The 27,261-nt window shown below is 44.5% G+C and overlaps 2 protein-coding genes across 3 annotated transcripts in view; one reads left to right on the forward strand and one right to left on the reverse strand.

The window, feature by feature from the left end:
* Positions 1 to 9,383, reverse strand: PSMD12 (proteasome 26S subunit, non-ATPase 12). Of its 2 annotated transcripts, none has more exons than XM_078601467.1 (11): positions 8,916 to 9,383; positions 5,957 to 6,016; positions 5,228 to 5,356; positions 4,998 to 5,105; positions 4,740 to 4,844; positions 4,475 to 4,624; positions 4,245 to 4,379; positions 3,605 to 3,717; positions 2,924 to 3,098; positions 1,808 to 1,885; positions 1 to 1,415 (listed from the first exon to the last, which is right to left on the reverse strand). In XM_078601467.1, the coding sequence occupies exons 1-11, from the start codon at positions 9,123 to 9,125 to the stop codon at positions 1,206 to 1,208; spliced, it is 1,473 nt and encodes a 490-aa protein (XP_078457593.1). In that variant the 5' UTR covers positions 9,126 to 9,383; the 3' UTR covers positions 1 to 1,205. The 2 variants fall into 2 exon arrangements, with proteins under 2 accessions (XP_078457593.1, XP_078457602.1); XM_078601476.1 differs by lacking the exon at positions 8,916 to 9,383 and adding an exon at positions 6,766 to 6,931.
* Positions 7,185 to 27,261, forward strand: part of LOC144723020 (cytoplasmic phosphatidylinositol transfer protein 1-like) — a 98,725-nt gene continuing 78,648 nt past the window's right edge. The window contains exons 1-2 of the mRNA XM_078601535.1: positions 7,185 to 7,747; positions 9,945 to 10,049. Coding sequence (XP_078457661.1) covers positions 10,002 to 10,049 — 48 coding nt within the window. The 5' untranslated portion in view covers positions 7,185 to 7,747; positions 9,945 to 10,001. The remainder of the gene's footprint in view (positions 7,748 to 9,944; positions 10,050 to 27,261) is intronic.

The raw sequence follows: 27,261 nt of genomic DNA on the forward strand, positions 1-27,261 counted from the left end.
TCGTAGAAAGACACATTCGTGTGTTTTTATTGTCTTGCCAATTTTTTTCCCAACAAAAAACAAACGTAAAAATAACAGACATCAAAACGTCTTGCTTCACGTTTATACAGTTGACTTTCGACTTTGCACAACACACTTGAGCACGGATCAGCAGGGGCAGTACTGCAGGCTACAAACACAAGTTCACGGCTTCAGGTTACAATTATTCAGCAGCGAATAACCAAGATTCGGCCAAACAATGGCAACTTCATGATGGTCATGGGTGAAAAGTGTTTTCTCAAGTCCCATCGTATGCTTTCTTTAAAACAACCCATTGTGTTCCATACAAGTGTTTAAACCACAATCTACCACACGGTGTATCTTAACTGCGAGATGTCACTCAATTTCATCTACCCAGCTCAAGAGACCGTACAATCCCACCAGGGAGAAAGAATGTACCAGTGTTTTCACAGAATGTAAATTGGAGACATCTCTGCTCACTTAAACCAGAACCCCCAGTAGATTTATTTTCATGAATACATTTTCAGGATAATGCGGTCTAACAAGGTACTGCTATACAGTTTATATTTATGCACACACCCAAGCAATATTCCTGTGATGTACAAAATACCAACTAAAGCTCTGGGTCGATGTTGATTTTTCACCCAAAAACGATCATTTTCTACTGAGGCTCGTCCTATTCAGATTCGTCTAAAACACATAACTAAGAACCTACATTTAAAAATGCACCATGAACAAATATGTTCACGTGTTAATTAATGTGTATTCTGAAGAGTTCTGTACATTTTGCAATCAACTGTGAGATTTCAGGTACAAATACTAACTCCACGTTTGCTATCAATTATGCTGTCATAAATTTGTATTGTCTGCCCACCCAAAGCAGACATGCTGTGTCGTTTATTCTGCTTACGGTTGGCAAACAGCATGAGGGGGTGGGGAGTTTTAATAGGCAGAATGAGTCAGCCAGAGTTTCCTGGAGTGCTGACATCAGGCAAGATCGATGGATTTAATTAGGTTCTACTGAAAACTCCCTAAACCATCTAAAGTACCTATTGTGGGCACTCCGGAAACTCTTAGCTGGCACAATGATAATCCTCATTGAGCTAATGTGTCAAATGTGGGGGAATTCTCCAAGTCACCCACCAACACTGCTTCAACCCCGCCTCTGCTACTCCTGCTGTTATCCCCTACTCCCCCAGACCAATCTATTGTAGGTTGTGGATCATCTCCTCCTTGGCAATAAGATGCGTGGTCTTATTGACTAGGGCCATGAGGGCGTTGAGCTTGTGGGACCAGTCATTAAGCAGGTCGTTGGGGTCTTTGGGCCTCTGGAAGTTGATGACGCCAGCCAGCCGGTCCACTTTGGCGAACACAGTCTTGCTCACCACCAACCTGGACAGGAACTCCTCCGATTCCTACGGACAGAGCACAAGCCAAACAAAGTCGTGCTTTTGGTTTAAATATAAAGGGTAAAGATGCAATCCTGCAACAACTCGCTTACGCTGCTGCTGGTGGAAGGGCCTTCACTACAGTAGGCTCTAGACAGTGTTGGCCTACTCTTTCACACTGGCCAGATATATGGGAAGAGGTGGGAGTACTCCCACTTTACTCCATCAATATAAATAACATATGGGTGCCATTACACCTGGTGCTATTTTTTTTATATATATACATACACAAGGTTACTATAAATTAAATGATTGGGGGATATGAAAAGATAAGGCTGGGTTACATTGCAGGTGTCCCTTGTTCTTGAAGGCAGTCACTACTGAACCATGGGAGGGTATTCTCAAAGGTCGAAACTTACATCAATGGACAGGTCCAGCAAATCTGCCATCCTCTGCATGCTGATCCTGGTGTAGTACTTGGCCATCACTCGGATATTCTGAAAACAAAAGCGGATTTAAAATCAATTGTTTTGATTGACGGTTTACTCACACCGAATATTTTAACCGGTAAGCAATGGGTTTGCAGGACAGTGACAGATGCGATGGCATGGACAGGCCTTCATTCAGCAATTAGACAATGGACGATGGTTATGAGTAAACTACACGATGCGTTTTTCATACTAGCAGTCAAGAGTTTATTATGAAGGAAAGCTAAGCCAAATGTATTTTTTTAATATATAAACTCTTTTACTGTATGTCTGCCACCGAGTGGGTATATGTTGCAGAGCAGACTGTATTTGTCTACCCTTGCAATAAGCTGACAGAAGATGGAGCTCTACGTATGCAAATACAGCACCTTTAAAACCACGATTACATCCTGATTGAATGCAGAGAATACTTGACTGAAAGGTATTGTAAAATGCTTTTATATTTTAAGTTGTGTTTTATCCACCACCTAGTTCAACTGTAATTACAACCCTGTTTGAAATGCATTACCAAACTTTTGGGACTAATTAGCACTATTTTCTTATTGTGTAATTTTGATGGTCTTATTCACAAACACTAAACTATTTAACATCATCATGAGAACCATTGCGAACCGATATCACAAACCACAAGGTAAATTCAAGGTGTGTACACGTAGAGGTTTGGTTTTGTCAATTCACTGCTGGATGAAGGTGTCCAATGGCCTTGGATATTTGACCATACTTCACCAAGGTGGTGAGTGCGTGCTGTGGTGAACTAGTGCTCTGCACTGTCGTCTACTGCCCACAATGCCTATTACACCCATCTTTTGCTCTTGGTGGTTAGCCATTCAAACACTAATTTGCTCAACCTTGGCTAATTTCCAAGATCCAATGAGATTGGGACACATTCTGGGAGATTACATTCAAGGTAGGACCCCCTAGGTCAGGGGTCGGCAACCAAAATAACAAGAGGAGCTATTTTTTCCGAATTCGGTATTAAACAAAAACCTCTTTCAAGAGCCACAATGCCGCTGATCCCTGCCCTCGGTGAATACAATGTGTACTCACATGCTCCACCACCCTGTTCTTAAGGACTTGCCACCGCTTCTCGCCCTCCTGAGAGTAGGAGAACACATCAGTCGCCGGGTTGTCGGCCGTGCCCTTACGCAGGTCTTTGCCGTACTTCTCCACCAGGGTGCCCCAGTGCATCAGCTCCGATGTGGTAAACAGCTTCAGTATCTCCCTGTGAGAAGAGTGCAGATGCCAAACTCTGCCAACAGGGAGGCGCTTTTAAAACCGCGAGACGAAAATTACGTAAAATTGTTGCAGATATAACACAAGCACGTGTGTGGGATATGAGAATTTTGAATTGTCAGACCAGGGAGTGGTAAAATGCCCATCTAAAGGCAAATTACTTGCATGGAAAATAAATCGAAGTTGTATTTTCTATCCACGTACTAAAGAATAGTAACACCTGTGATTGTATGTGCTCATATACCATACTATTGCATATCAAGACACATTTATGTGGGTTTATTTGGATACTAATCGAAGGCACAACACAATACTTAAGTCCAATAATATCTACAATCCTTTTGTCAATCCACATCTGGATGATAGTCGTCCTACTCTCTCTGGTCATGGGAGTTGTTTGATCATACTTTACCAGCGCCTTGGACTAAGGCGCTATATACATCTATTGAAGACAATGTTATATACATACTTTTTTGTTATAGTTCACATGGGTACCTGTATTTGGGAAGTTCCTCCAGCTTCTTGTCCTGGTTAACGCGGTGCACCAGGTCCGACTGCTCATTGTCATAGGCAGCCAGCACCACGTACAGAATGGCGCTCTTCATAACCTGCCATGAAGTTATGAAATCGTGGACTCATGATGGTATGAAAAATAATATAAATTCCCTCCTGATAATTACAGCTCATTACTGTCTTATATTCAACTTGTAGTATTTGTGCTTAAAACAGATGTGGCATTAAGCTTCATACTGATTCTTGGACATTCTAGTATGGTTAAATATCAAGTGGAGTCTCATTGAATTTCGTGATTTTTATGCAATCTTGTTTTTGACTGTATACCAAAGCAATGTTATTTCGTACAATATACAATCGGTATTTTATTGTTTTAAATGGTTGAGGTAATACATAGCTATTTTATGAGCCAATTGCTTTCCTTTCGTAGATCTGTTCTTAATATTAACTTTCAAAATTCTAAATTAAGAGTGCTTTCGGAAATATTCCTAAACGTAAATTAAGGGCTCAAGCAATTAAGTGTTAAACATGTATATATGTTTAAACCAGACACAGCTCAAACGTCTGGACTATTACGGCTCCGGTTATTACAAAACAAACTCATAAATGAGTGACAAGTCACCTGCTGCCACTTTGCCCTCTCTGCTTGAATGCAGGGCGTGTCGTAAATGGCACGGTAGTGCTTGCAAATGGACAGGTAGGAGCCTTCATGCTGATCGAGTTGAATCATCAGGTCATAATATTTCAGCTTCAACTCCTGAAAACAAAAAAAGCATCATTATTAGGTCACAAGTCCAGTTGGAGCTTCATATGACAAGCAATAGCTCCAAATCATAAAAGTCAAAATGTTACCTCTGTGTTTTCCTCCTGGAAAAATTTTGTGTTGATCTTCTTGCTAATGATCTGAGTGCGGATGTAGTCCTTCACTGCAAGGCAAAGGCGCATCTGCTCCAAAATGAACTCGACCTTTTCTTTCTTTTCCATGGATCCAAATGTCTCCACCTACTCAACATAACACACAAATGTCAGCGTCCGCAAATCTCATCATGTAATCTCAAAATAGTTGCATTTGAATGCAATAAAGAGGCTTGCACATTTTAAATAAGGGTTTACAGACCTGCAGTTCTTGTAGGATATTTGAAGCCTCTACTAGTTCCCCCTTCTCTTCCTTGAATTTAGCCAAAATTCTTGTCAATCTTGCACGTTCAATCTCCACATAGATCTGTCGACAAAAAAATGGGCATACCAAATAAAGCACTTTGACCAGGACAATGATAAAATAAAATGTTTGAATATCATGGGATAACAACACTACCACTTGTCTGATGGTCTGTCAAGCTTACATGCAACTTAAATATTTCAATGGTTTACACACCTTGCCAGCAGTGACGGTCCTTAGTGTGTCGATAAGTTTGAGTTTGGTTTGCAAATCCGGTGTTTTTTCCACATATTCGCAGCACTGTTGCACCATTTTTGCCACCGCCTGTTAAACAACGTGAACAGCACGTGTCCCATTAGTGTGAAGCTGCAACACTACAAGAAATCTGACAACTTTAGCAAATAACACCAAGTGCCCGGCAACATTTCAGCAATTAAGATTGTAACCTGTTTGAGTTGGCTTCTCCGTTTTGTCATGATGATGATGTTTTCATTGAGGGCATCCCAATCTTTGGCTTCAAAACAGATCTGTACGATCCCTACCAGAATCCGTGAGGTGGACACCATATCACTGGCCTGCACACAAACCAACAATCAAGAGGTGTACACACATTTTAACTTCAATTAAATCAAGTTATTATCAGCCTTCATTTCACATTAGGAAAGATTGATAAGTCAAGGCGACTCAGCAGGTAAACTCAAGATTACAATGACAACTTTATGCATTTATGTGAGTTCAACACCATCCAAACATCACATGAGCATGGAAACAATCAGAATTGACTATAAATCACTTTAAGGTGCATTTAATACAATATGTATATGAAACATCTAAATGTGACATCGTAATACTTTATACAACATGCGTGTACATCTTGAGAGCGTGTCGATGGGGCTAACTTTTAAAACAATATTTTCGAAAGGGAGGGGGTGAAAAGCTGTATGGTAGATTAAAAATGGAGATGGGAATATGGAAAGGTGTCAATTAAAATACTTTATTGAGAAGAGCCAGTCACAGGAAGTGACAAGTAATTATTGTGGTTAGGAACATAAAACACATCAAATGATTTTTTGCACATAAACGACAATCTAAGACCCCTTAAGATGTTAAGACTTGACAAGTTGTAGGGAATTTCACACGCGTCATAACAATCATTCATGATACTCAACACTTACGGTTCGCGTCTGCTTCTCTAGAGACAGAAGGTTGTCAATGGCTTCTTGAAGCTTCCCCTCCTGCGAGCACAACACGTCGTTAATACGTTACACTCGATGTAGATTGCGTCCGAACCAAACCCGCCAATCTAACCCGTTACTTTATCAGCGCGAATCACACCACACGTGTGCCTCGTCACTCAAGGCGCAGGAGTGTTGACCCAGCATGAGGTTATGGGCCGTATGGTAAAATACAGGTGTTCTACTCGGCCTCCGAGTACGTTCTTGTCTTTGTCGTGTCACTCTTCATCTCTATTCGTCTATACCCGTGCATTTGTGTCTCTCGGTGTATCTGTGCATGTCTTTTTCAGTGTCTTTTTTAGTGTCCGTATCTATCGCCGTCAGTCTGTGTCTTCGAGATGCCTCTCAAGTGTCTGTCTCTCTTCATTTCCTAACACGTGCAGCGTTTTTGTCAATTCACTGCTGGATGAGAGCCTCCCACGCCGTGAACTGTGGTTTTATCTGACCATACTTCGTCATCCTAGGCCTACGGTGCATGACATTCCCGATGGGCTCTAGTTTGTGCAAGACTGCCCATGTTGACACGGTTTTATGCGAAACGGAGTCACATTTCTCAAGAGCTCGTCAATTGGCATCTCCCGGCTTCTGCACCCGCCTCGGCCCACCAATCACTGCCGTCCCAAGCAGCACCCTCGTCGGCAGGGTGGCCGGGTAAGTCCACAGGCCACGAAGAGGCCTACCTCACCCATTCAAGAACACGCGAGCAACCCAACACGGCGACTGCGCTGGCGAACAGAAGAGTGACGCACCTCAGCCATCTTTCGAGACTCGGGCAGCCTCTGGTCCACCACGGGACTGTAGTCCACCTCCATCTTCACGATCTTGCCATCCCCGCCGTCCGCCATCGTGAGCGACATTACTCAGCAACTCACAGCGAACTCCGCGATTGTATTTCCAAGCGCGCTCACGTGACCCCGGGCCTGTCCCATTGGTCCGACCCACTCACGTGGTTACGCCCCTCCCACCTATCCCCCACTTTCGACCAATCACGTACACGTCCGCTGGCGTCCATATGCGCATGCGCTTTGGGAAATCTAAGAGCGTATTTTGAGGGGCGGAGGCGTTGTGTGGGGGGATAGGGCGGTGCTCTGGGGGGATGGGGTCCTTCGACCCGATTATTATAATTCAGCCGGGCAAACAGGCGCGCCGCGGACACCTGTGAGAGAGTGAGTGGGGGACGAGTCACGTGGCGCTGAATGTTTAAATGCCCGAGCACGTGTTGGCTCCGCCGTAGTGCCTTGTGGAAAGCATCGAGGTTGACACGCACAGCTCGATTCGTGTTTATGAGTTGCACAGTTGTAGGGGATATTAGTGGGGTATTGGAGTTGCACCGTTGGGGGATAAGCACACAGCGTTTGGGTGGTACAGCTATTTTGTGTTGTTAGTGCTGTACACGGGTTACATTATAGTTATAGGGCGGGCAGATATAGGGGGTACAGCTGGAGTGTAGTCAACGAATTGCACCGTTTTATGGTAAATAACACGACAGAGCATATGATTAAGAGCGGTTACAGTTACACCAATACATTGTGAATTAAAAAATATAGTTTTTAACGTTTTGTTTGTAAAGGAGTAAGATGTTTGTAAACGAGTAAGATTTAAGCACACTTTGGAGAGTTGTGAGCGAAGCATTGCTTATCGTTGATATTCATTTAATGACGGATTCTACAAGGCGTGTTTGAGAAACAAGGCGACCACAATCCTCATTTGGACATGCGAGTGATTTGACAGGTACGTACTGCAATTATACGAGCAATCATTAGTTGCAAGTGTTGTTGTTTGGTATTGACATAAATACGCGTGTTTAACCGCCCGCGTATATTAATAAACAATTGTAATCGCAGTGTTGTGAAACGTGGGCTTCAAATTGCATCTGTGAAATGTATTACGCTCCATATATGATGATCACGATGCCTGTGCTCGCATTGTTTGGTGTTTTCCCGTTTACACCAGAGGGGGAATAAACGGTGAGACTCGCAAAACGAAATCCGTGTTTGCTATTGTAGAGACACATTTGTTAATGAAGCCTCGATGGCGCTAATCGAACTCTTTAGATAATTTATATCTGAGCGAAAAGCGGCTGTGATTGCCGCTCTGTTGAGCGAATAGCGAGCACATGGCTGCATACATTGTACTTTGGACCCTGCATGGCCGATGGAACTCAAATGACAACATTACATCCAGCACCAAATCATTGCGCACTGAGGCACGCTTATACATTGGTCATGTCAGAAATATAATTACCGTGACATGCGTTTAATGCATAATGCACAGCCCTTGTCATTCTATCGCTGGATGAAGTCCTTTCCACGCCGTATCGGCCATGGTAGTTTTTGACCATACTTCATCACGCTTGTCATTGTGGGTTGGTGGATGTATGTTGAACTTCTTTCTCACCGTATGTAGCCAACCGTGCAAATCGGAGGTGCCGCGTTCGAGATTCGAACTCGAGTGGCCTGGTGTTCAGTGCAGTACGCTAACCACTTGTGCCACCAATACACCCCAGCCTGTTGCAAGTTATACGGCACGCACACGCGGTGTATGCGTCCTCGTGTAAACTGGCCAGTTGTGGAAATTATTCCAGAAACCCCGCGTTAAAGATGGCTTGCTTGCCTCGGAGTTGCGTACAATCGAGACCGACAGTGTTCCGTCACTGTAATTATTTGCATCACATGAACGTATTTACCAAAATACCAGAGTGATTAAATACATTCAACTAAATAGTTTATTTCACGGTCACGGCTCGCATCAGTGTTGAGAAATTTATCCAAACCAGTTTTGGGCCCCACCCCACTATAACTCGCACTGGGCTATGTGGTGAAGAATGGTGCTGAAACATATATTTACACTTACAACACTTTGGTCTCCTTCCATTTAAACAAAAGTATGACTTTCCTACCTGTGTTAAGCCAATGCTGGATGAAGGCCCTTCCAATGCTGTGTCGGCCCACATGGGTTGCTTGCCAATACTGGACGTTGGCGCACTCGCCACTGATGTTGCGCGTGGTCGGGAATCGGATTCGGGTCTTCGGTTCTCAGGCTGCGGTGAGCTATCCACTATGCCACCGCTCGCCCCATGATGTATGGAATTGTATAGATGGATAAGCATATATTTTTTTATGACGCCTATCTCAAACCATCATCACGATTAGGGGTCGGCACGGTTTGAACCGACTCAAACTGGTTTCAAATTGAGCAATCCAAACCAAACCAGCGACGACTGAACCAAACCAAACCAAAACCAAACCAAACTAAGCTAAACCAAACCTCTTAAGTTGGCTTGAACCAAACTAGTTTGAGCCGGTTCCACCCTGTCCGAGCCAAACCGAGTCGGTTTTCGTAGCCCCAAACCAAACCGAACCAGTTCAAACAGAGCCAAACCAAACCGATTTGGTTCGGTTCAAACCGCGGTTTGGTGGTTTGAGCCAAACCGTGCCGACCCCTAATCACGATCCATCGGCAGATAGCCCGTAGGTGCCCATTGCACATATGTCAAATATTATTGTTAATAAAATACTCAATCTTAAAGATTTGCTAGAAAAAATATTTAAATATGTTGCACTTCCGATTGGCGACCACCATGCATAACATGTGTTATAGGCTTCAGGGCGACGTTGTGAGCAGCAGAGCCCATTGCAACTGTCCAATTAACTGAAATTATATGCTCCGCTTTCAATGCTCCCCACATTCACCATTCCCTCCCCCACTGACCAGCATGGTGAAGTGTAGTCAATTAATGACCACGACCCATAGGGTCTGCGGAGGACCTAATCCAGAAGTGGATTGACACAGGGCTTTACATGTCCTTACAATCACAAGACCGCATTGTGTTGAGTAGCACCACACATCGCAGCGTGGATAGGCAGTGCGGTGTTCCGTGGCCGCTGCACGTCGTGAGTGCTGTGTTGAGAAGTCCCTGTGTCCGCAGAGCTTCTGTGTGGGACCCGAGCAAGGACTGGGCCCAGTACAAAGGGCGCGAGCCGCGATGCTCGTGAAGGAATACCGCATCTGCATGCCTCTCACGGTCGAGGAGGTGAGGACTGCAGCTCACTGAAGCAACTCGTCCATTCATCCACCTTCCAAACCAATAACTTATTCATTCACCCATAACTAATTTACTCACTTTATTCATTGACTGAGTCACCACAGACTCACCTTCTCATTCACTGGCTGCTCGCAAATTGACCGTTTAATTTACTCAATCCCTTATTAACTCGCTTTAACATTCACGCACTTGATAGTTAATTGTTCCTCTAATTCAATCGCTGGCTCGCTTGCTCACTCGCACTCATTTCCGTGTCTCATCCACCCACTCCCCCTTTCAATAACTCAATTAATATGTCAATCACCATTACATTCACGAATTAATTTCAATACCCACTCATCATCCTCATTCATCTCACCCACAGCCACATTCATCTAACTCATTCATCTCACCCATGTACACATTCATTCGCTCATTATCCTCTCATTTGCTATATTGTCTGTCACACTGTCGTATTCATTGACTCATTTTCACAATCACCCTCTCATTCATTCTGCTCTCACCCCCTCATTCACACACTGCAGCAGCTCGCTTGCACTCTATTGAATATAATGTCTCACCCATTGAAGAATATACCTCAATGAATGTCTCAATGGTTTTACCCAATCCCCATAAATATGTAAATGTATTATTTTTAGATTCCGTTTCTCACTGCAAGTGAGTGGATAAATAAATATATCGTTTAAACACTACTAGGAAATAAAGGCAATGTATCTTAACTGATTGGAAGCTCATTGATACATACATTGATTTTTAAATGAGGAAGAATATTGCACATTTCAATTTAGATAACAATATACTATAGCAATATTTACTTATGACAAATGCACCTTAAATGTGCCAGACCTCAAGATCTATCAGAAGCTAAGCAGACTTGATGCTGGCTAGTGCTTTGATGGGTGGCCAGAATGCACAAAACCAATGCAATAGGTAGCTCAGATCTGCACTGTCAGCAGAGGGCAATGAAGCCGAATCCATTGTTTTATTTCATTTCTATGCTCCAACATATTCTCCAACCCGAACTGACCAACGTGGTTAAGTATGGTCCAATAACTCCACTGCTGGGTGAAGATCTTCCCACGCTGCATCGGTCATGGGGGTTGTTTGACCATACTTCACCATTCCGGTAAGTGCGGATTGGTGAAGTGAGGCCCAGGAGCGCTTCAGACATCACTCGCCACTGACGTTGGCCATCGTGGGCAATCAAACTCGGGGCACTGGGTTCGGAGTGCAGTGTGCTAACCACTGCACCAACGATCTCCTGTTCTGACCATACTGCCTTTAGATGCTTAATATGTTGATTTCTAGTGCAATTGTGGATCATATATTGTTTATTAGGGTAATTCCATCACCAGTTCCATTGTGACGAACACCACCAAATGGTGTAGCCTACCAAGGAGGCATTTTGTCAGCAGAGTTTGCAGAAATCGATTGACTATTGTGTTCATAAGCAAATACAGAACGTGCTTTATACAATTTTGCATGTTTGTATGTCTGCTTGTAGTATGGCGTTGCTATACCTGTGACCATTACTATTATTATTAGAGATGCGATGTCTACAAAAAGAGACAAGTTTTGTAAAATGGCACACCCTGTTTTTAATATTGAGCAAATGTGTGTACAGGAATTATGTGCCATATTCTATGTATAAATATTATCATTTCGTGATTTATGCCAATGTAGTGAAATTAGTGTGGCATTATCCATTCATCAGATATAATAAATAAATGGTGATATTTATCATAACTTATTATTCAATACAAACTAAATGTATTTAAATATATGCAATACGATGTGTATAATAAACGATTTAATAGTAAAAGGGTGCTAATGCTTAGCCGAAAACACTAAATTATAGTTGTAGAGTCCAGGCTTTTTTGTACACACAACATAATTATTTGTCAAATGCCGACGCATGGACCAAGGTGAGGAAAGTTGGCATATCGTGTGGTTGCATCACAGGGAGAGGTTCTGCATTTCGTTCAGTCCCCGAGGCTCATCTTGTTTAACGTATAATGCCTACACACACACGTGCATACGCGGCCCTGTGGGCTGAGACTGCTTAATGCGTAGCACACGCGCGCGTGCGCATTCACACTAAAACACACCGAAACTGTGTGATACATAGTGCGTATACGGGACACGTGTAAAACGCACAGTGAAGGTGTTGAACGCATAGCGCATGCACGCACATGCACTCCTACTCACTCAGCCTATACATAACTAGGGGTTGTTCGGGGGCGACTGCGGCACGCCCTAATAACCATTTACGGCCTTCGGCCAGGAAAGTCGCCAAAAAAATTGCACACGAACGACCCATTTACACAAGCAGTCGATGCTCCGTTTTGAAGTTTTAAAATGAAACGTCTTTGAATTGTGTTATTTTTTAATGAGAATTTTATTTATTCATTTAAAAGCTTATATAATATTACATCTGAAAGACTTAATTGAAAACGACATTTCGTGTGAATTTTCTCTCGTCGTTAAGTAGATGGCCTTGCTGGGGGTTCAGTTCGATGCGGACTTTCACCTGTTTGGGATTGTGGGATCGAGATAAGGTGACAGAGAGCTGCTGGCCGTGCGAGAAGACCGCCGTCTGCAGATCGATTCCAACGTAATCGAAAACGTCTGTCCCTGCGCCTCCGTCGTTCATGCAGGGGGTGCGTAGGTTTGCAGCGCCCCCTGCATGAAAACGATGGAAAGTGCAGCGTTCATCACAGATATATAAAGTTGTGCGCTATATATGAGAATAGTAATATACAGCCCTTTATCAGTATACTCCTGGGCGAAGGTATTGATTGTATTTGTCATGGGTTTTTTTTATTTGGTTAATCATAGTTGGTGATGTGGTGTTATTCATGGTCGGGAATCAAACTCAGGTCCGCTGGGTTTATAGCACAATGCGTTAACCACTGTACCATTGTTCCACCCAAGCCTGTACAACATGTAGCGTATAAGAAGAAGACAAATATCGCCTATGAAGGCCAGCACGGAATATGATGTGGTGGGTGGCCAGCACCATGCCTGGCCACCTTTGTCTCTCAAGTGGCGATGTTTGCACATCGCACCAGGTGCTCATTTGAGGCAGCCTACATTGCGGAGGCCCCGGACTAGTTTAGATAATCCGATAAAGTGGTGATGAAATTGGACAAGGGGCGCCATGTAATGACAAGCACCATGGTCCCTACCAACCGTGCATGTGACAGAGTACATAATCAGGCAAAGAATTAGTGAGCACACAAGCGTGCCTCAATACTTGGCTTCATGCTGCAAATATCGTTGCATCCTAAACGAAATAATGTACAGGAACACCTTTTTCACTTTCGTCTGGTTAGGGACCAGAACATGGACGAATGTCAAAAATGGACGAATGTCAAAACAGAGCCTTTATTTAGCTGGAAAAAAAATTATTTGGCCAGCGAAAAACGTACATGCAGATAACTACAGTCACTATATAACACATGCGTGCGAAACCAAAATAAAAAAAATAAAATAAGCATAAGAATAAATAACAAAAAATAAATAAACACGATGATACCTTGAATTTCGATTTCATTTAAAGCTTTCGTGACTGCAGGGATTCATCTTCGGTAAAGTCACGTAGAAGGGAAATAATAAAAGAAATAATAAAATGCAATATTATTTTATTGTTTTATTTTTATTATTTTATTATTTCCCTTCTACGTGACTTTACCGAAAGAACCAAGAAGATGATATCTTGAATATTTTATTCTTGCGTAAGCACAGTATGAATAGTGTACACGTCTTTTATTATCACGCAAATAACTATGAATACTGTAGTATTATACTGTTATAACAAAAATAACTATGAATTGTTTACAGTATAATTACAGAAATAATTACAGTATTAATAATACATGAATAAACACAAATATAAGAGATGCTCACTTGAACGACTTCTATTAAAAGACTTGACAAAAAAGATGGCGCGTGGCGCGAACGTCTTGGAAGGTTTGGGATGAAATCGGAGGAAAGAGGAAAGTGCGTGGACGAAATTTGAAATGTGGTTATAATTGAAAACGGCCGAAAGAGTGAAGCGACGAAAGTCAAGGTATCGCTGTAGAATATTAGAGGTAAGACGATTTGGTAAATGTGTTTCCTATTGCCAGGGAAGTGGAACTAGTTAATATACTCTTACTGTACCGTGTTGCTTTATCTCACAGCCAACGAATGCACTGTGCATCTAATGCAACATCGCTGGGGGTGGACTGTGGAACAGCAGCACAGAGCCTTTGTCTGTGTGGAACGTGAAAAATAACAGTAACACTGCGGTCGCAGCATCTCCATCACGGGAGAGCTGCTATCGTGTACCACCTTTTCAAGTATTATTGTCGGCGTCAAACTCCCAGTGGTGTGCAGCGTGTTTGGGAACATCTTCAGCGGATCTGGCACACCCTGGGCACTGCGTTGTGCAGGCGGGCGGCACCGTGTTGCACGGTGCGACTGGGAAGGAAAGTGTTATTTGTCAGTGCATTTCTGCAATAATATCTGTGCCTTTTACATTTTGTCTTTAATCAAGTCCCACGTAAGCCTGGGTCACCTGATGGTCAGCGTGCTCTTCAGAGGGGTCACTTTGTGCGGAGTCGGCGGTGCGATGCACGCAAGCATCCGCCGGCAATGATTTCTGCGGGAGTTGTAAAAGTGGTGGTGCCGTTGATGTTAATCACTTGGTTCCCTGTGATTTTATAATTCGGAATAATAGTCCATTGCATGTCAGTGTCAGAGCTCAAACTGCATGTACGAATCGTACCTGGAACTAAATTCTAAAACACGGTAATATTGTAACGGCACAATCATTATGTTCTTTCTCTGTAGATTTTAGGTAGTGAAATAATACATAAAGCCGACAAGAGGCTCTCTGTGTGCACGTGTGGTAAATCTTATGTTGGGCAGAACAGGACGAATGATCAGCACGAGACAAAAAGAACATCAGAGAAATATTAAATTATCCCAAATGCAACTCTCAGCAGCAGCAGCACACGTGTGTCAACAAGGACACTCAATTGATTTGATAATGTTGAAGTTTTGTGTAAAACTATCGACTACTGGCCAAGACTAATTAGATAATCTGTCGAGATTGAAATAAATAAAAATAACTTTAACCGTTCGGATAGCTACCGTCTTAGTGCTGCGTGGAAGCGAATCCTCAAATAATACATTATTTAAATGCATGCCCACAAAGGGCAGCGTACTTCAAAAGGGATTACCGTTGGTAGGGCTATTTGAATAAACACAATAGACAGAAAGGACAAGTTTAAAGGGCTTACATATTGCACATGCATAATGTACGTTGCCTCGGTAATCCCCTCCACCCACATTGTGCAAGAGCACAGAAGGGTGGTCAATACATCTACGCCTCTATATAAGGAACGAAACAGTAAGACTTCTCCACAAATCTGGCTGTCGCCTGATGAAGCTAGTTGTAATTACTGGCGAAACGTCGTACTCCGATTGTAAATATTGTGGCTTGGCTCTCGAACACACCGGTGTGCTGTGACGAATTGGCACGTTCTGTTTACGTGACAACCCTTACTAGTTGGCTGTGTCGGGTGGTGGCGGGTTTTAATGACACATTTACAGTGAGGGAAAAAAGTATTTGATCCCCTGCTGATTTTGTACGTTTGCCCACTGACAAAGAAATGATCAGTCTATAATTTTAATGGTAGATTTATTTGAACAGTGAGAGACAGAACAACAACAACAAAATCCAGAAACGCATGTCAAAAATGTTATGAATTGATTTGCATTTTATTGAGGGAAATAAGTATTTGACCCCCTCTCAGTCAGAACGAGCTGAGATTAGGAGCACACTCTTAAAGGGAGTGCTCCTAATCTCAGCTTGTTACCTGTATAAAAGACACCTGTTCACAGAAGCAATCAATCAATCAGATTCCAAACTCTCCACCATGGCCAAGACCAGAGAGCTCTCCAAGGATGTCAGGGACAAGATTGTAGACCTACACAAGGCTGGAATGGACTACAAGACCATCGCCAAGCAGCTTGGTGAGAAGGTGACAACAGTTGGTGCGATTATTCGCAAATGGAAGAAACACAAAAGAACTGTCAATCTCCCTCGCCCTGGGGCTCCATGCAAGATCTCACCTCGTGGAGTTGCAATGATCATGAGAACGGTGAGGAATCGGCCCAGAACTACACGGGAGGATCTTGTCAATGATCCCAAGGCAGCTGGGACCATAGTCACCAAGAAAACAGTTGGTAACACACTACGCCGTGAAGGACTGAAATCCTGCAGCGCCCGCAAGGTCCCCCTGCTCAAGAAAGCACATATACATGTCCGTCTGAGGTTTGCCAATGAACATCTGAATGATTCAGAGGACAACTGGGTGAAAGTGTTGTGGTCAGATGTGACCAAAATGGAGCTCTTTGGCATCAACTCAACTCGCCGTGTTTGGAGGAGGAGGAATGCTGCCTATGACCCCAAGAACACCATCCCCACCGTCAAATATGGAGGTTGAAACATTTAGCTTTGGGGGTGTTTTTCTGCTAAGGGGACAGGACAACTTCACCGCATCAAAGGGACGATGGACGGGGCAATGTACCGTCAAATCTTGGGTGAGAACCTCCTTCCCTCAGCCAGGGCATTGAAAATGGGTCGTGGATGGGTATTCCAGCATGATAATGACCCAAGACACACGGCAAAGGCAACAAAGGAGTGGCTCAAGAAGAAGCACATTAAGGTCCTGGAGTGGCCTAGCCAGTCTCCAGACCTTAATCCCATAGAAAATCTGTGGAGGGAGCTGAAGGTTCGAGTTCCAAACGTCAGCCTCAAAACCTTAATGACTTGGAGAAGATCTGCAAAGAGGAGTGGGACAAAATCCCTCCTGAGATGTGTGCAAATCTGGTGGTCAACTACAAGAAACGTCTGACCTCTGTGATTGCCAACAAGGGTTTTGCCACCAAGTACTTAGTCATGTTTTGCAGAGGGGTCAAATACTTATTTCCCTCATTTAAATGCAAATCAATTTATACAATTTTTGACATGCGTTTTTCTGGATGTTTTGTTGTTGTTGTTATTCTCTCTCACACTGTTCAAATAAACCTACCATTAAAATTATAGACTGCTCATTTATTTGTCAGTGGGCAAACGTACAAAATCAGCAGGGGATCAAATACTTTTTTCCCTCACTGTATATGTTTACTTGATCTAACAAAAAAAAACTCTTGGATAATATTGGTCGTGAAAGCTTACGTGTTAAACACAATTTGCTGCTTAAATTACCTCTGCTGGAGAAAATGGATCCAGAAGATCGATTTACTGATGGATTTAAATGCAATTTATATATTTTTTGTTGCTGAAACAGACCATTCCCTGTTAATTCGTTATTTTCATATTTTAATCATGCATATTAATAATAATGTATAAGCCATACTTGACCAAGTTGGCCACCATGGGTTAATTAAAGGGGAAGGTGGGCGCCCAGGACCAATATTAGCCATTGTCGGGCATTGAACTCGGGTCACTGGGTTCGTATTGCAGTGCGCTGACCGCTACGGCGCCGCTTTTCCTTCTTATTTCATAGTTAAGACGAATACTTGTTATTATTTTAACGACCTGTGTGTAGCACTGTGCCATTGGTTATCCGTGAACTGATAATTTTATCTCGATAGATTCTCAGATGGTTCACTAAAATACACCACAACTACATGTGCATTAAATACGGTATTATTTCAGTGACGAAGGTTGTTGAAATTTACGTAAAAACAAAAGGAGAAAATTCTGTTTCACAAGTACGTCACAAAATATAAGTACAAAAGAACCCCACTGCAGTCACCTTGATAACTTCATGGGGTCTTTAGAGAGTTTTGTAAGGGCAATCTCGCACTGATTAGGAGAGAATAACAGCAAGCTGCGATCACAGGGTGTGCATGGGTTTCCAAATGTGGCATTAATCAGCGAAAATTAGCGGGTACATTCTGTTCCCAGAACGAAACACAAACGTAAGGATGAGAGTAGCGAGTGTATATACGTTAGCACCAAGCACAGAACGACCAATGAGAACATCACAAATACCGTACACGTGTTGTTTATGATGAGCGCGAATACCATAATTGTCAAAAACTCTTTGGTTCTTTCGGTAACGTCACGTAGGTATAAAATTAATACCATAATCGTCATTAAATCAATGCCTCTAACAGGCCGCTTATTCCAACACGGATATTGGTCATACTTTTAGCAAGGCCAGGATTACATTCTCTCATGGCTAGATTGTTGTTAAGTTGTAGATTTACAATATGTATTTGTGTGTATATATTATATAGGCAATAAATACCCGACACATTTATAGTCGAGTAGAAAGAACATTCATTACAAAATTAGAATATATGTATATCATACGAAACTATAGCTTCAGGAAAATATTTTAGATTATTATAAGTCGTAGGTTTTAAAAACAACGCCGTGTAAGTAACCACCATTTCCATGTATTAATTGACGCATACGAACAACTATGTTTTGCATTGCCTTCCTTGAGACTTCAAGTATAATATGGGCTATGTCCTGTTCAAGTTGCCTCTACGCAAGTCTTGAATGGTCCTTGGTTTTGTCTAGACAGTTACTTCAAGATACCCCCACAAGAAGCAGAAGGAGACGACATTGGGGCACTCACGTCCGGACTTGTTGCTGGCCATGGAACAGCTTCAAGTAGTTGAGTGCGATGATTTGGGAACCTGTGTCCTTCAGGAGTGACACTACCATCTTAGTAACTCTTACAAGACTCATTTATAATCTGAAATAAAAATAATAACGACATTAAAACAAATGAACATTTTACACAACTTAAAAATGTGTCGGGTATTTCTCGCCCACCCTGTACATGAAAGCTGTGGCACAGTGGTCGGAACACGGTGCCACAAACCTGGTGACCTGAGCTCGATTCCTGCTCATGCGCAACATCAATTGGCGAATATTTGAACTGGTCTTGAGCCTAACCTATATTGACTCGGCTTTTAGTTTAGAAAACAGCAGCATTGGGTAAACAAAGGCGGCCTTTAAAGGTGCTTACGAACAGCACTTGTCCCAACAGCCTGCGTAGGCTACCTAGGGGATCCTTGTCTTGTTGTCTTTGTATGCACACACGAGAGAGAGAACACATCTGGAGACGATGCATTAAAGGGCACACATACTGTGTATCCCATTGATTTCCACATCAATGTGCTTATATAAAATTATTATCTCATAAAGCATGGCTTTAAACAGTAATACGCCTTATTCTCAGATGTCATCATCCTAGTTGGTACTGTATATAAATTTAAATATATTCTAACCTTATCCTGTATTCATTTGTATATACACTCGTAGCATCACACACTTTTTTTGGACGTGATCATCTGTCCCCTTCCTCTGACTGCCAGAAAAACCTTTTTCTCATATGGTATGATTTTATAATGTACAAGACATGATAAACATATGCAAGATACTGTATATAAATTGTAATATAGAGAGTGTACGAGTCATGGACTTTCCAGTGATTAGGGAAAGAGAAGTTTCAAAAGTTGATCCATGACATAAGAATGGGGGCTCCCCTACCCACATACATGCAACAATACTTACCAATGCTTACCGACCCAAAGATTTGCCTACCGAAATAATACAAAGATCCCTCTATAGCTGTGGTGGCCAGCTGGTGTCTCCTAATCCACTACGTGCAGCTCTATCGAAGGGACGTGACATAGAGCGTCCTGTCACAGTCGCAGAGAATAACGAATGTCTCCCGTGCTGTGCTGAAAACTCAATATAGATATACAACTTGGCTCTTTGCAGAACTCACGGGTACTTTCTGGCTCTTGGTCTGTGACGGGTTGGCCACTCCTGCATCATAGCCTGTGATGCCTCTTTCGGGCAAGTGCTGTTAGCGAGCGCCTATGAAGGCCAGTGCGGCACATCAAAGGGTGGGTGGCCAGCACTATGCCCGGCCGCCTTTGACTCCCCAGTGATGACGTTTACATATCGCACCAGGTACTCATTAAACATTAAAGGCTAAGTCGACCTAGGGGATGACTAGGGCCGGTTCAGATAATCGTGACTGGTGTTGACCGTGAAAGGGAATCAAACTCTGGTCGCCGGATTTGTAGCACAGCATGCTAACCTCTACATTACTATCAACCCACTCGCACACAGGCACACCCACCCAGCAATGTACGAGCGGCGCATCGTGACCACGTGACTCCAACGTCGGGATTGATGCCGACGCGAGGCGCTGGCGGCGAGGCTGCTTGCGTGGCTTGGACTGCTCGCCTCTCCCCAGTGCGACGCCGCTCGGTGCGGTGTTGTGGGGGGGGGGGTGGTGTTGCGCTAGCCGCCAGTACCATGGACAGCGGTTACCATCGGTGACCACTTTCTGCGGCATTAGCGGCTGTGGCTGGAGGACGGTTGGGTGGAGGCTACATTTTTTTTTGGGGGGGGGGGGGTGGAATTGGACGGGGGGTGCGTCCACCGTTCGCGCCGTCCCATTAGAGCCCCCAGTGCCTAATGACGCGCGGATGACTAACGGGCCGCCTCGTGTTTGGTGGCCTCATCACTTTTCACAATCTCCACGGCAACGGCACTGTGACGATTCTGACCCCCGTGGATATTTTTAGAAGCGGGGGGAGGGGGCATGGGCGCCGGGGCGGGATGTGAGGAGGTGGGTCTACTCGGGGGCGGGCGTCGGTAGTTGCGTGCCGGGAGTTTAAGGGGGCGGGGGGGTGCTTGTGACTGGAGGCACGTTCATTAATTCATTTGACACATGGCGCCTAACAAAAGGAGTGGAAAAAACAGAAACCCACTCGATACGTGTGCAATGGAGTGCGGGGTGGCTGGGGAGGAGGGGGCGGCGAATGAATCATTCATCAGTGTCCGTGTCTGTGGTTGCACTAATATTGGACGGCGTGCTATTTTTAGGGTTCCCTGTCAAAAAAAGAAAGGCAGCCTCCACTCGAGGCGTGCTCATTAAACAGTAAAAATAGAAGAGTCGCTGGCCACCGGATTAGAATGGCAGCTCCCGGTTATGCAAGCTGAGGAGGAGAAGCTGAAACGAGGAATCCCAACAGGGAGAGACACCTTTTGTCAAGGCATTCAGTGCAGATGCTATTATTGACCCTTGGCAATGCGACTTTTTTTGAAATAATATACCAAATTGCAAGATGACCTTATTTTTAAAATACTCTCTAGAGTCCACAGAGCAGTTAATAAACTCGATCTGAATGAAAAAAAAACTACTTGAATCTAATTGATACATTTTTTTGTTTAACGTGGTAGTTTTAAATGTCGCATCTGTTTTAAAACCAAAGCAAAAAAATCCGCTGATGGAATCGGGGCGTTGACGTAAATGCAGTGCCATCCTGTTTTTTTACTTGGCATGTCTGGCTTCTCCTTGGCTTCTCCGCGGCTCTCCGATATTCACAATGCCATGCCTTGTTTCTCTCCTCATAAACCTAGGTACCTTGGCGCTTACCGGCCCTGTCAATACGGTGATGCCCTTTAGGCCAAATCGACACAAGCGTGCACGCAAAACCGCGATCATACTGCACTTGGCTGCTATCGTCCTTGCAGCGGCGTGCCCCATAGTCTTGTTTGGTGGTGTGACCGTGATGTAGCTCTGGATATGAAAACAATACTGCAAGTACAAACGGGACCACTTTTCATTTGACACTGCACTGTGATGTATGATCGTGTGTACAGGTGCATTAACAAATATAGTTAATCGTCACTGTCGAAAGACGGCACTTTTTAAGCCAATGAAAACGTAGGTGAGAGATAAAATAATAATTTCATTTTAAATTGCGTCATTCATGCAATTGCATCCCACAACGCTGCACATCAATTATCCAGTTCCGTACACAAATACAAAAATTATTGCGAATTCTCACGCTGGTAAAATAAAATGCAAAATAAGTTTGCGAAGCCAGGATTGGGTGTACATTGTTTTAGGCAGTGGCCTTATGTCGGCAGAGACAGAATATTCTTTGCTTCTGCATGATTTTATTTTGTCCAATTAACTTAAGCGTTCCTGCTTCAGGCACATGTGCACGGCAAACCACTGAATCCCATCTTGCCGAGGGATTCACAGCCCGCTCCGTCGCAAGACTTTATCCCAAATTATTATTGCTAGAAATTCAGCTCCCACACCAGAAAACCCAGCAGCAGCACGCCTGCTTTTCGGATCAGTTACGCGCACAGCAGCCCTTGCACACAACTCGGGCTCCGTGTCCCACCGCGTACCCCACCTTGCAGCTCTCGAGCTGTTTTATTTGCTCATAGATATGAACATAAAAGTTAGGCACTTTCTCAGCGAGAATTGGCATTCAATTTAAGAACCCCTATACCCAGTTGGGTTGCTTTGCCAACAACACGTGTTTAAAATCACTGCATACAGTAAACCGAATATGGTACAACAAGTGTCATCTGTCGTAAAAAATATTGACTTATGAAGGTCCAGCCATACAAGTGCTTTCTCGCGCCACTTGTGGCAGAAGGGGTCTCCACGAGAGGGGGCTCTGGGAAGGTATTTGGTCTACCCTTATGGGAAGGGGTGGGAGTCTGCATGAGTTACCCCACGACATTAAACCTGCCGGTTGACTAACTGGTGAACCCATTCAGACTGCGTCGAGAACAGAGGTGTGGCGATTGATGGAACTTGCACTTTTGCTTCAACTGCAGCGCCAGGAGATAAAATTGGCGAACTCTGGATGGCAAGTAATTTGTACTGAACATTACACCATTGCAGCATCGCGTAACAAGTAGGACATTGACTGAAATATGCGAGTATCTGTTGCGTGCTAGTTGTTGGCTTATTTTTTTTCGTTGCCCACTACTCAATGTATTGCACGAGCTTATTTATTGTTTTGCTGTGTAATGTCACCCATTGACACATGAGGATAAAAGGGGATTTTTATATACCCGTGCATATTTTTTACCATCTATTTTCAAACCACGTTTGTTGTTTTGGGTTGGCACAAAACAGCTCGCAAAACAAAAGCTTAAAACATTCTGTTTTTCAATGAGGGCAGAAAATAACCCCCGAAATAAAGTTTGTTCCTTTAGGTCACATCGATTTTCCAACTATTTACGGGCACAAACAGCAGCCCATCATCTACTGTTACGTGCGCACACACCAGGGCCGGGGAACGGAGACGCGCAATAGTGGGGGGGGGGGGGGGAGCGGCAGGCGCTGGGCCACCTCCTCCCCGCTCGCCACAACAACGGGGGCAGTGCAGGAGAGTTAATGAGGTTGATTCTTTGTTTTCCACGCGAGAGAGGGCCATGCCGAGGGCTCCAGCGATCAATGACGGGGTGAGATTGTGAGCTTTCCCACCGGCGCGCGCGCATGTGCATAGGCTGGGGAGCCATTGAGGAGCGGATACGATTTGCACTGAGGGCCACATACGATTGGCAAATACCTTTGCTGGACCGCATGTAAATACACACACACCTCCTTGGCGGTGTCCTATAATAATACAAATAATATTGTTTGCTTGGATGGCCCTCGCAGTGACAGAAGTGAATAAGCTCGCTCACCATCCGCAAGACACGCATTGTGGATGAGGCCCGTAGGGCATGAGCTTGCGACTGTGGCCCATACACCTTTGTTTCCCCACCCTTTTACGTGGAGCTGGGTAAAGGATAGCGCAGCCCAGCTGCATGTCAAGAGTTCAATTCCCAGTTAAGTGTCAGCTCCGCCCATCATCTCTGTGCCCTTGATTACATAAGTACCTCTTTATAGGAAATCAGCACTGGTTGGTTCTGTACAGACGTTTTGTTTAAATGGAAAGTAGAGGGAGGTGAATAATTAAATAACGAATTGAAAACCCTGCTATTTATTTATACAAACATAAACACTGAGGTGCATACTTACCAATTCTATTGAATTAAGCGGTAGGCACACAATTGCTATCTCTGTTACCACGATACAATTTTAAAAGCTAATGATAAAAATGTAGTGGATTCAACTGATTCGCAGATGTACTTCTTGGAGGCAACACATGTATTAACACCAACACATTAACACAAAGAGGTTACTGCCCCTTTACCAGGTAACCTATGGTGGTGGACCACCAGGCTAACTACGCTAGTTACTGGGAGTAGCTACAACGGACAGGACCCTGGCTCGGGTCCTCGTCCACGTGTTGGTGACTTCTTCTTGGATGGAGAACGTAGATCGTAGATCTTCAGATGACGGCAGCAACGCTGAACCCCGCTCCCTGTGGGGACCCGGTTTATACGTTGCTGTGTCGTGGCTGGCCCCACCCTTGGCCACGACCACCTTCGAGAAACCTCTTGTCGTTTCTCGACCCTTACCGTAGGATCTTACCCTGACACGTGACCACCCCCAAGCCCCCACCTGGGGCCCTGGTGTAGATCTTACTGGTCACGTGCCTTCCAGGGTCAACCAGAGTGCCATAGCCCGGGGTAACCTCATCCCATGGCTGACACTCTCACACTCCCTCCTGTAGGAGTCGGCGCTGCACGCCACGCGTGGTGCCACTGAGCGCTATCCTAGTGCTCGCCGAGCCCCCTCGAAGGCTGGTACTACACCCACCTACGGGGTGTCCGTGATGACAATGCATCACATGCCGTACCTCGCTAGAGCCGGCATTACAGTGACATTCACAATGTCGCTACACACGTGATGTCCGTGATGTGAGTACATCGCACGCCGTGCCCCTCTAGGGCCGGCACCACACAGTGACATCCATGATGTCACTACAAAAATATAAAAATAAAATTTTGCTGCTATATTTTTTAAGTTGTGGAAAGAGTAACACGTGGACTGTGGCACTCATTTGTTGGATAAGACAGAGACTGAAATATACATTTTTTTTGTCCAGTCTCAGGCAGCATTCTATTAGGAAATGTGTGGAGGTAGAGTAAGGAGATGGTTGAGTGGCTTTCTTCATGACATCAGGGTTTACGCTTTGGAGACATCAGCCCTCTGTGTGGTTGAGATTAATGGAGAGAATTAATAAAAAAAAAATAGATTAGAGCTGAATTTGCAGCACCTCACTTGAGATAATTACAACGCCTGTTGCACCACTCTCAAGGGGGAAACTTGAATGCGATGGGGACTTTATAAATTACTGTGTTATTTTGAGTTGGCAAATGTGTAGTGAGTCCAGCTGAGTCGCAGACGTTGTCTTGGGGAGCAACACATTTTATTAAACTATTAGCACAACATACTCCAGGCTATGAACACAACATACTCTCAGGTGGTGACCACCCAACTAACCACGCTACGGCAGAACTAGACACGGTTCCACTATCCCGGTCCGGACCACAAGCTGGGTCCCGGACTGCGTGGCTGGAGGCTTCTTCAAGCTTGACGTGGATCTCCGGCCTCTCCGACAGTAAGAACCCTGAGCCCCTCTCGAGGCCCCCCTTACACCGGGCCGGGCTGGGGCTGGCTCCACCTCTCGCCCCGCCCACCTTCTCGAAATCTCTCTCGCCCTTGCCTGAAGGCTCTCGAGAGTTCTTCCCGGACCATGTGACCAACCATTGGCCCTCTCCACCGGTGCCCCCCCCCCCCTCCAGTATCATCCGGTCACGTGTCCCCAGGTCAGCCAGAGTATCATGCCCCCAACGTAACTTTAGCTGGCTGACACTCTCTCGCTCTATCAACGGGAGCCCGCACCGCACGCTGTGCGTGGTGCCACCGCGCTTAAACCAGCACTTACTCAAGCCCTCACTAGGGCTGTTACTACACCCCGTGTCTGGGGTGTACCCACAAAAGTATACATCCCGCCATGGCCTCGCAGGCCCGGTACCACACAGTGACATTTCCAGCCACTACAAATATAAGAGTCTGCAAGGAAAAACTTGAGCAAAAAAAAAGAGTAAAAACTGACAGACGTGATTAAAAAACTAACTTTTAAAAACCAGTTAATTAGATTTACTTTCCTGAAATCGTAATATGGTTTCGCAGCGTGCGACAAAGTTTATTCTCAGCACGTTGGGATCTGCAGAATAAACAGCGGCGGAGAGACGGTGTGCACGATGATGTTTTGTAAATGAGAAGGGAGCTTCAGTAATTAAACATGGCGCTGGCAAGAGTTCCCGTTAGTGGCGCTTTGCTTCTGCGACATGCCGGCTGCCTCAGGCTAAATTAACTGTCCGCTGCCATGGCTGTCAGGTGTCCCATTGTGTGGTGCACACGGAACTATTCCTGTGCTTGGTCGCTTCGTAAGAGCATCGAGTTGGTACAATAACTCGTAGCTCACCGGTTGTACCACACGCTCCACTGCGTGTTGAACTGAATCTTCAGCTTCTGAATAATCTCCCAGCACATGGTGTGAAACGTCGGACGTCGTGTCGAATAATGCGTGGTAACACCCAAAAATCACGTCCGAGAAGGATGCAGCACGACATTAAAAACTTGGGCACAAACAGAATGACTGGTTTAACTGTGAAACGAATTATTATCAGTGGATCATTGGGCATTTTTACCGTTATGATGTGTATAGATGTGCAATGATTCATTGATTAAAATGAATATGCTCAAGGTAAATGCATTAAGTAATGTTGAAGAACTGATTTTCTTGCGAATTATTTATGATAATTATTAGGGAATCACAGTGAATGGTAGATTTGGGCTTGTGTGGTCGGCAAGAGAGAACAATCCAGAGACAATGAAAACAACATGACAATCACAAGACGAGAGAAGCCAAAGTCTGGAATATAATTGGGGCCCAGAGTTGGAACAGCTCCTCCGTTTGTAAGGGTGAATATTTACATGCCCGTTAGCTTGACGACGTCAATGCACGTTGATGTGTAAATACCGCACACCCTGTAAAATACTTTACTGGCATATGTGTACAGTGTGGCTCACGAGACACACACAGAGGTCTGGAGGCACCACAATTTATTAAACAACTAACAGGGCTACGGGTTAACTACACTCTTGGTTATCCTCAACCCAACCGGGTCTCCACGTAACATAACTCCCCCGACGACCGACGACCGAACATCCAAGACGAAGCGATGTAACACGGTGAGTTCACTCTCCCCGACAACGACGATTGCTCCGTCCTCCTCCCTCTTATCCTCTTGAGCGTGGCCTCGCTCCGCCTCTGGCCACGCCCCCTGCTCGGTCTCCCCCAACGGAACCACGGCCCGCATCACATGTCCTTCAAGCTTCCTTTTAGGGCCCCCTTCACTATCCCGTGTCGGCAACGTCTCCTCTCTCTC

Source organism: Lampetra planeri, chromosome 1 (genome assembly GCF_965212315.1).
Source record: "Lampetra planeri chromosome 1, kcLamPlan1.2.h2, whole genome shotgun sequence".
Taxonomy (NCBI): Eukaryota; Metazoa; Chordata; class Hyperoartia; order Petromyzontiformes; family Petromyzontidae; genus Lampetra; species Lampetra planeri.

What these genes read in the sequence shown, in the direction of transcription:
- PSMD12 (XM_078601467.1), bottom strand. Translation starts at nt 9,125, where the DNA reads ATGCTTATCCATCTATACAATTCCATACATCATGGGGCGAGCGGTGGC. An exon ending in ATATCCTACAAGAACTGCAG is followed by an intron (nt 4,625 to 4,739) that starts GTCTGTAAACCC and finishes TATGTTGAGTAG; the next exon opens with GTGGAGACATTTGGATCCAT. An exon ending in TCCAGGAGGAAAACACAGAG is followed by an intron (nt 4,380 to 4,474) that starts GTAACATTTTGA and finishes TTTTGTTTTCAG; the next exon opens with GAGTTGAAGCTGAAATATTA.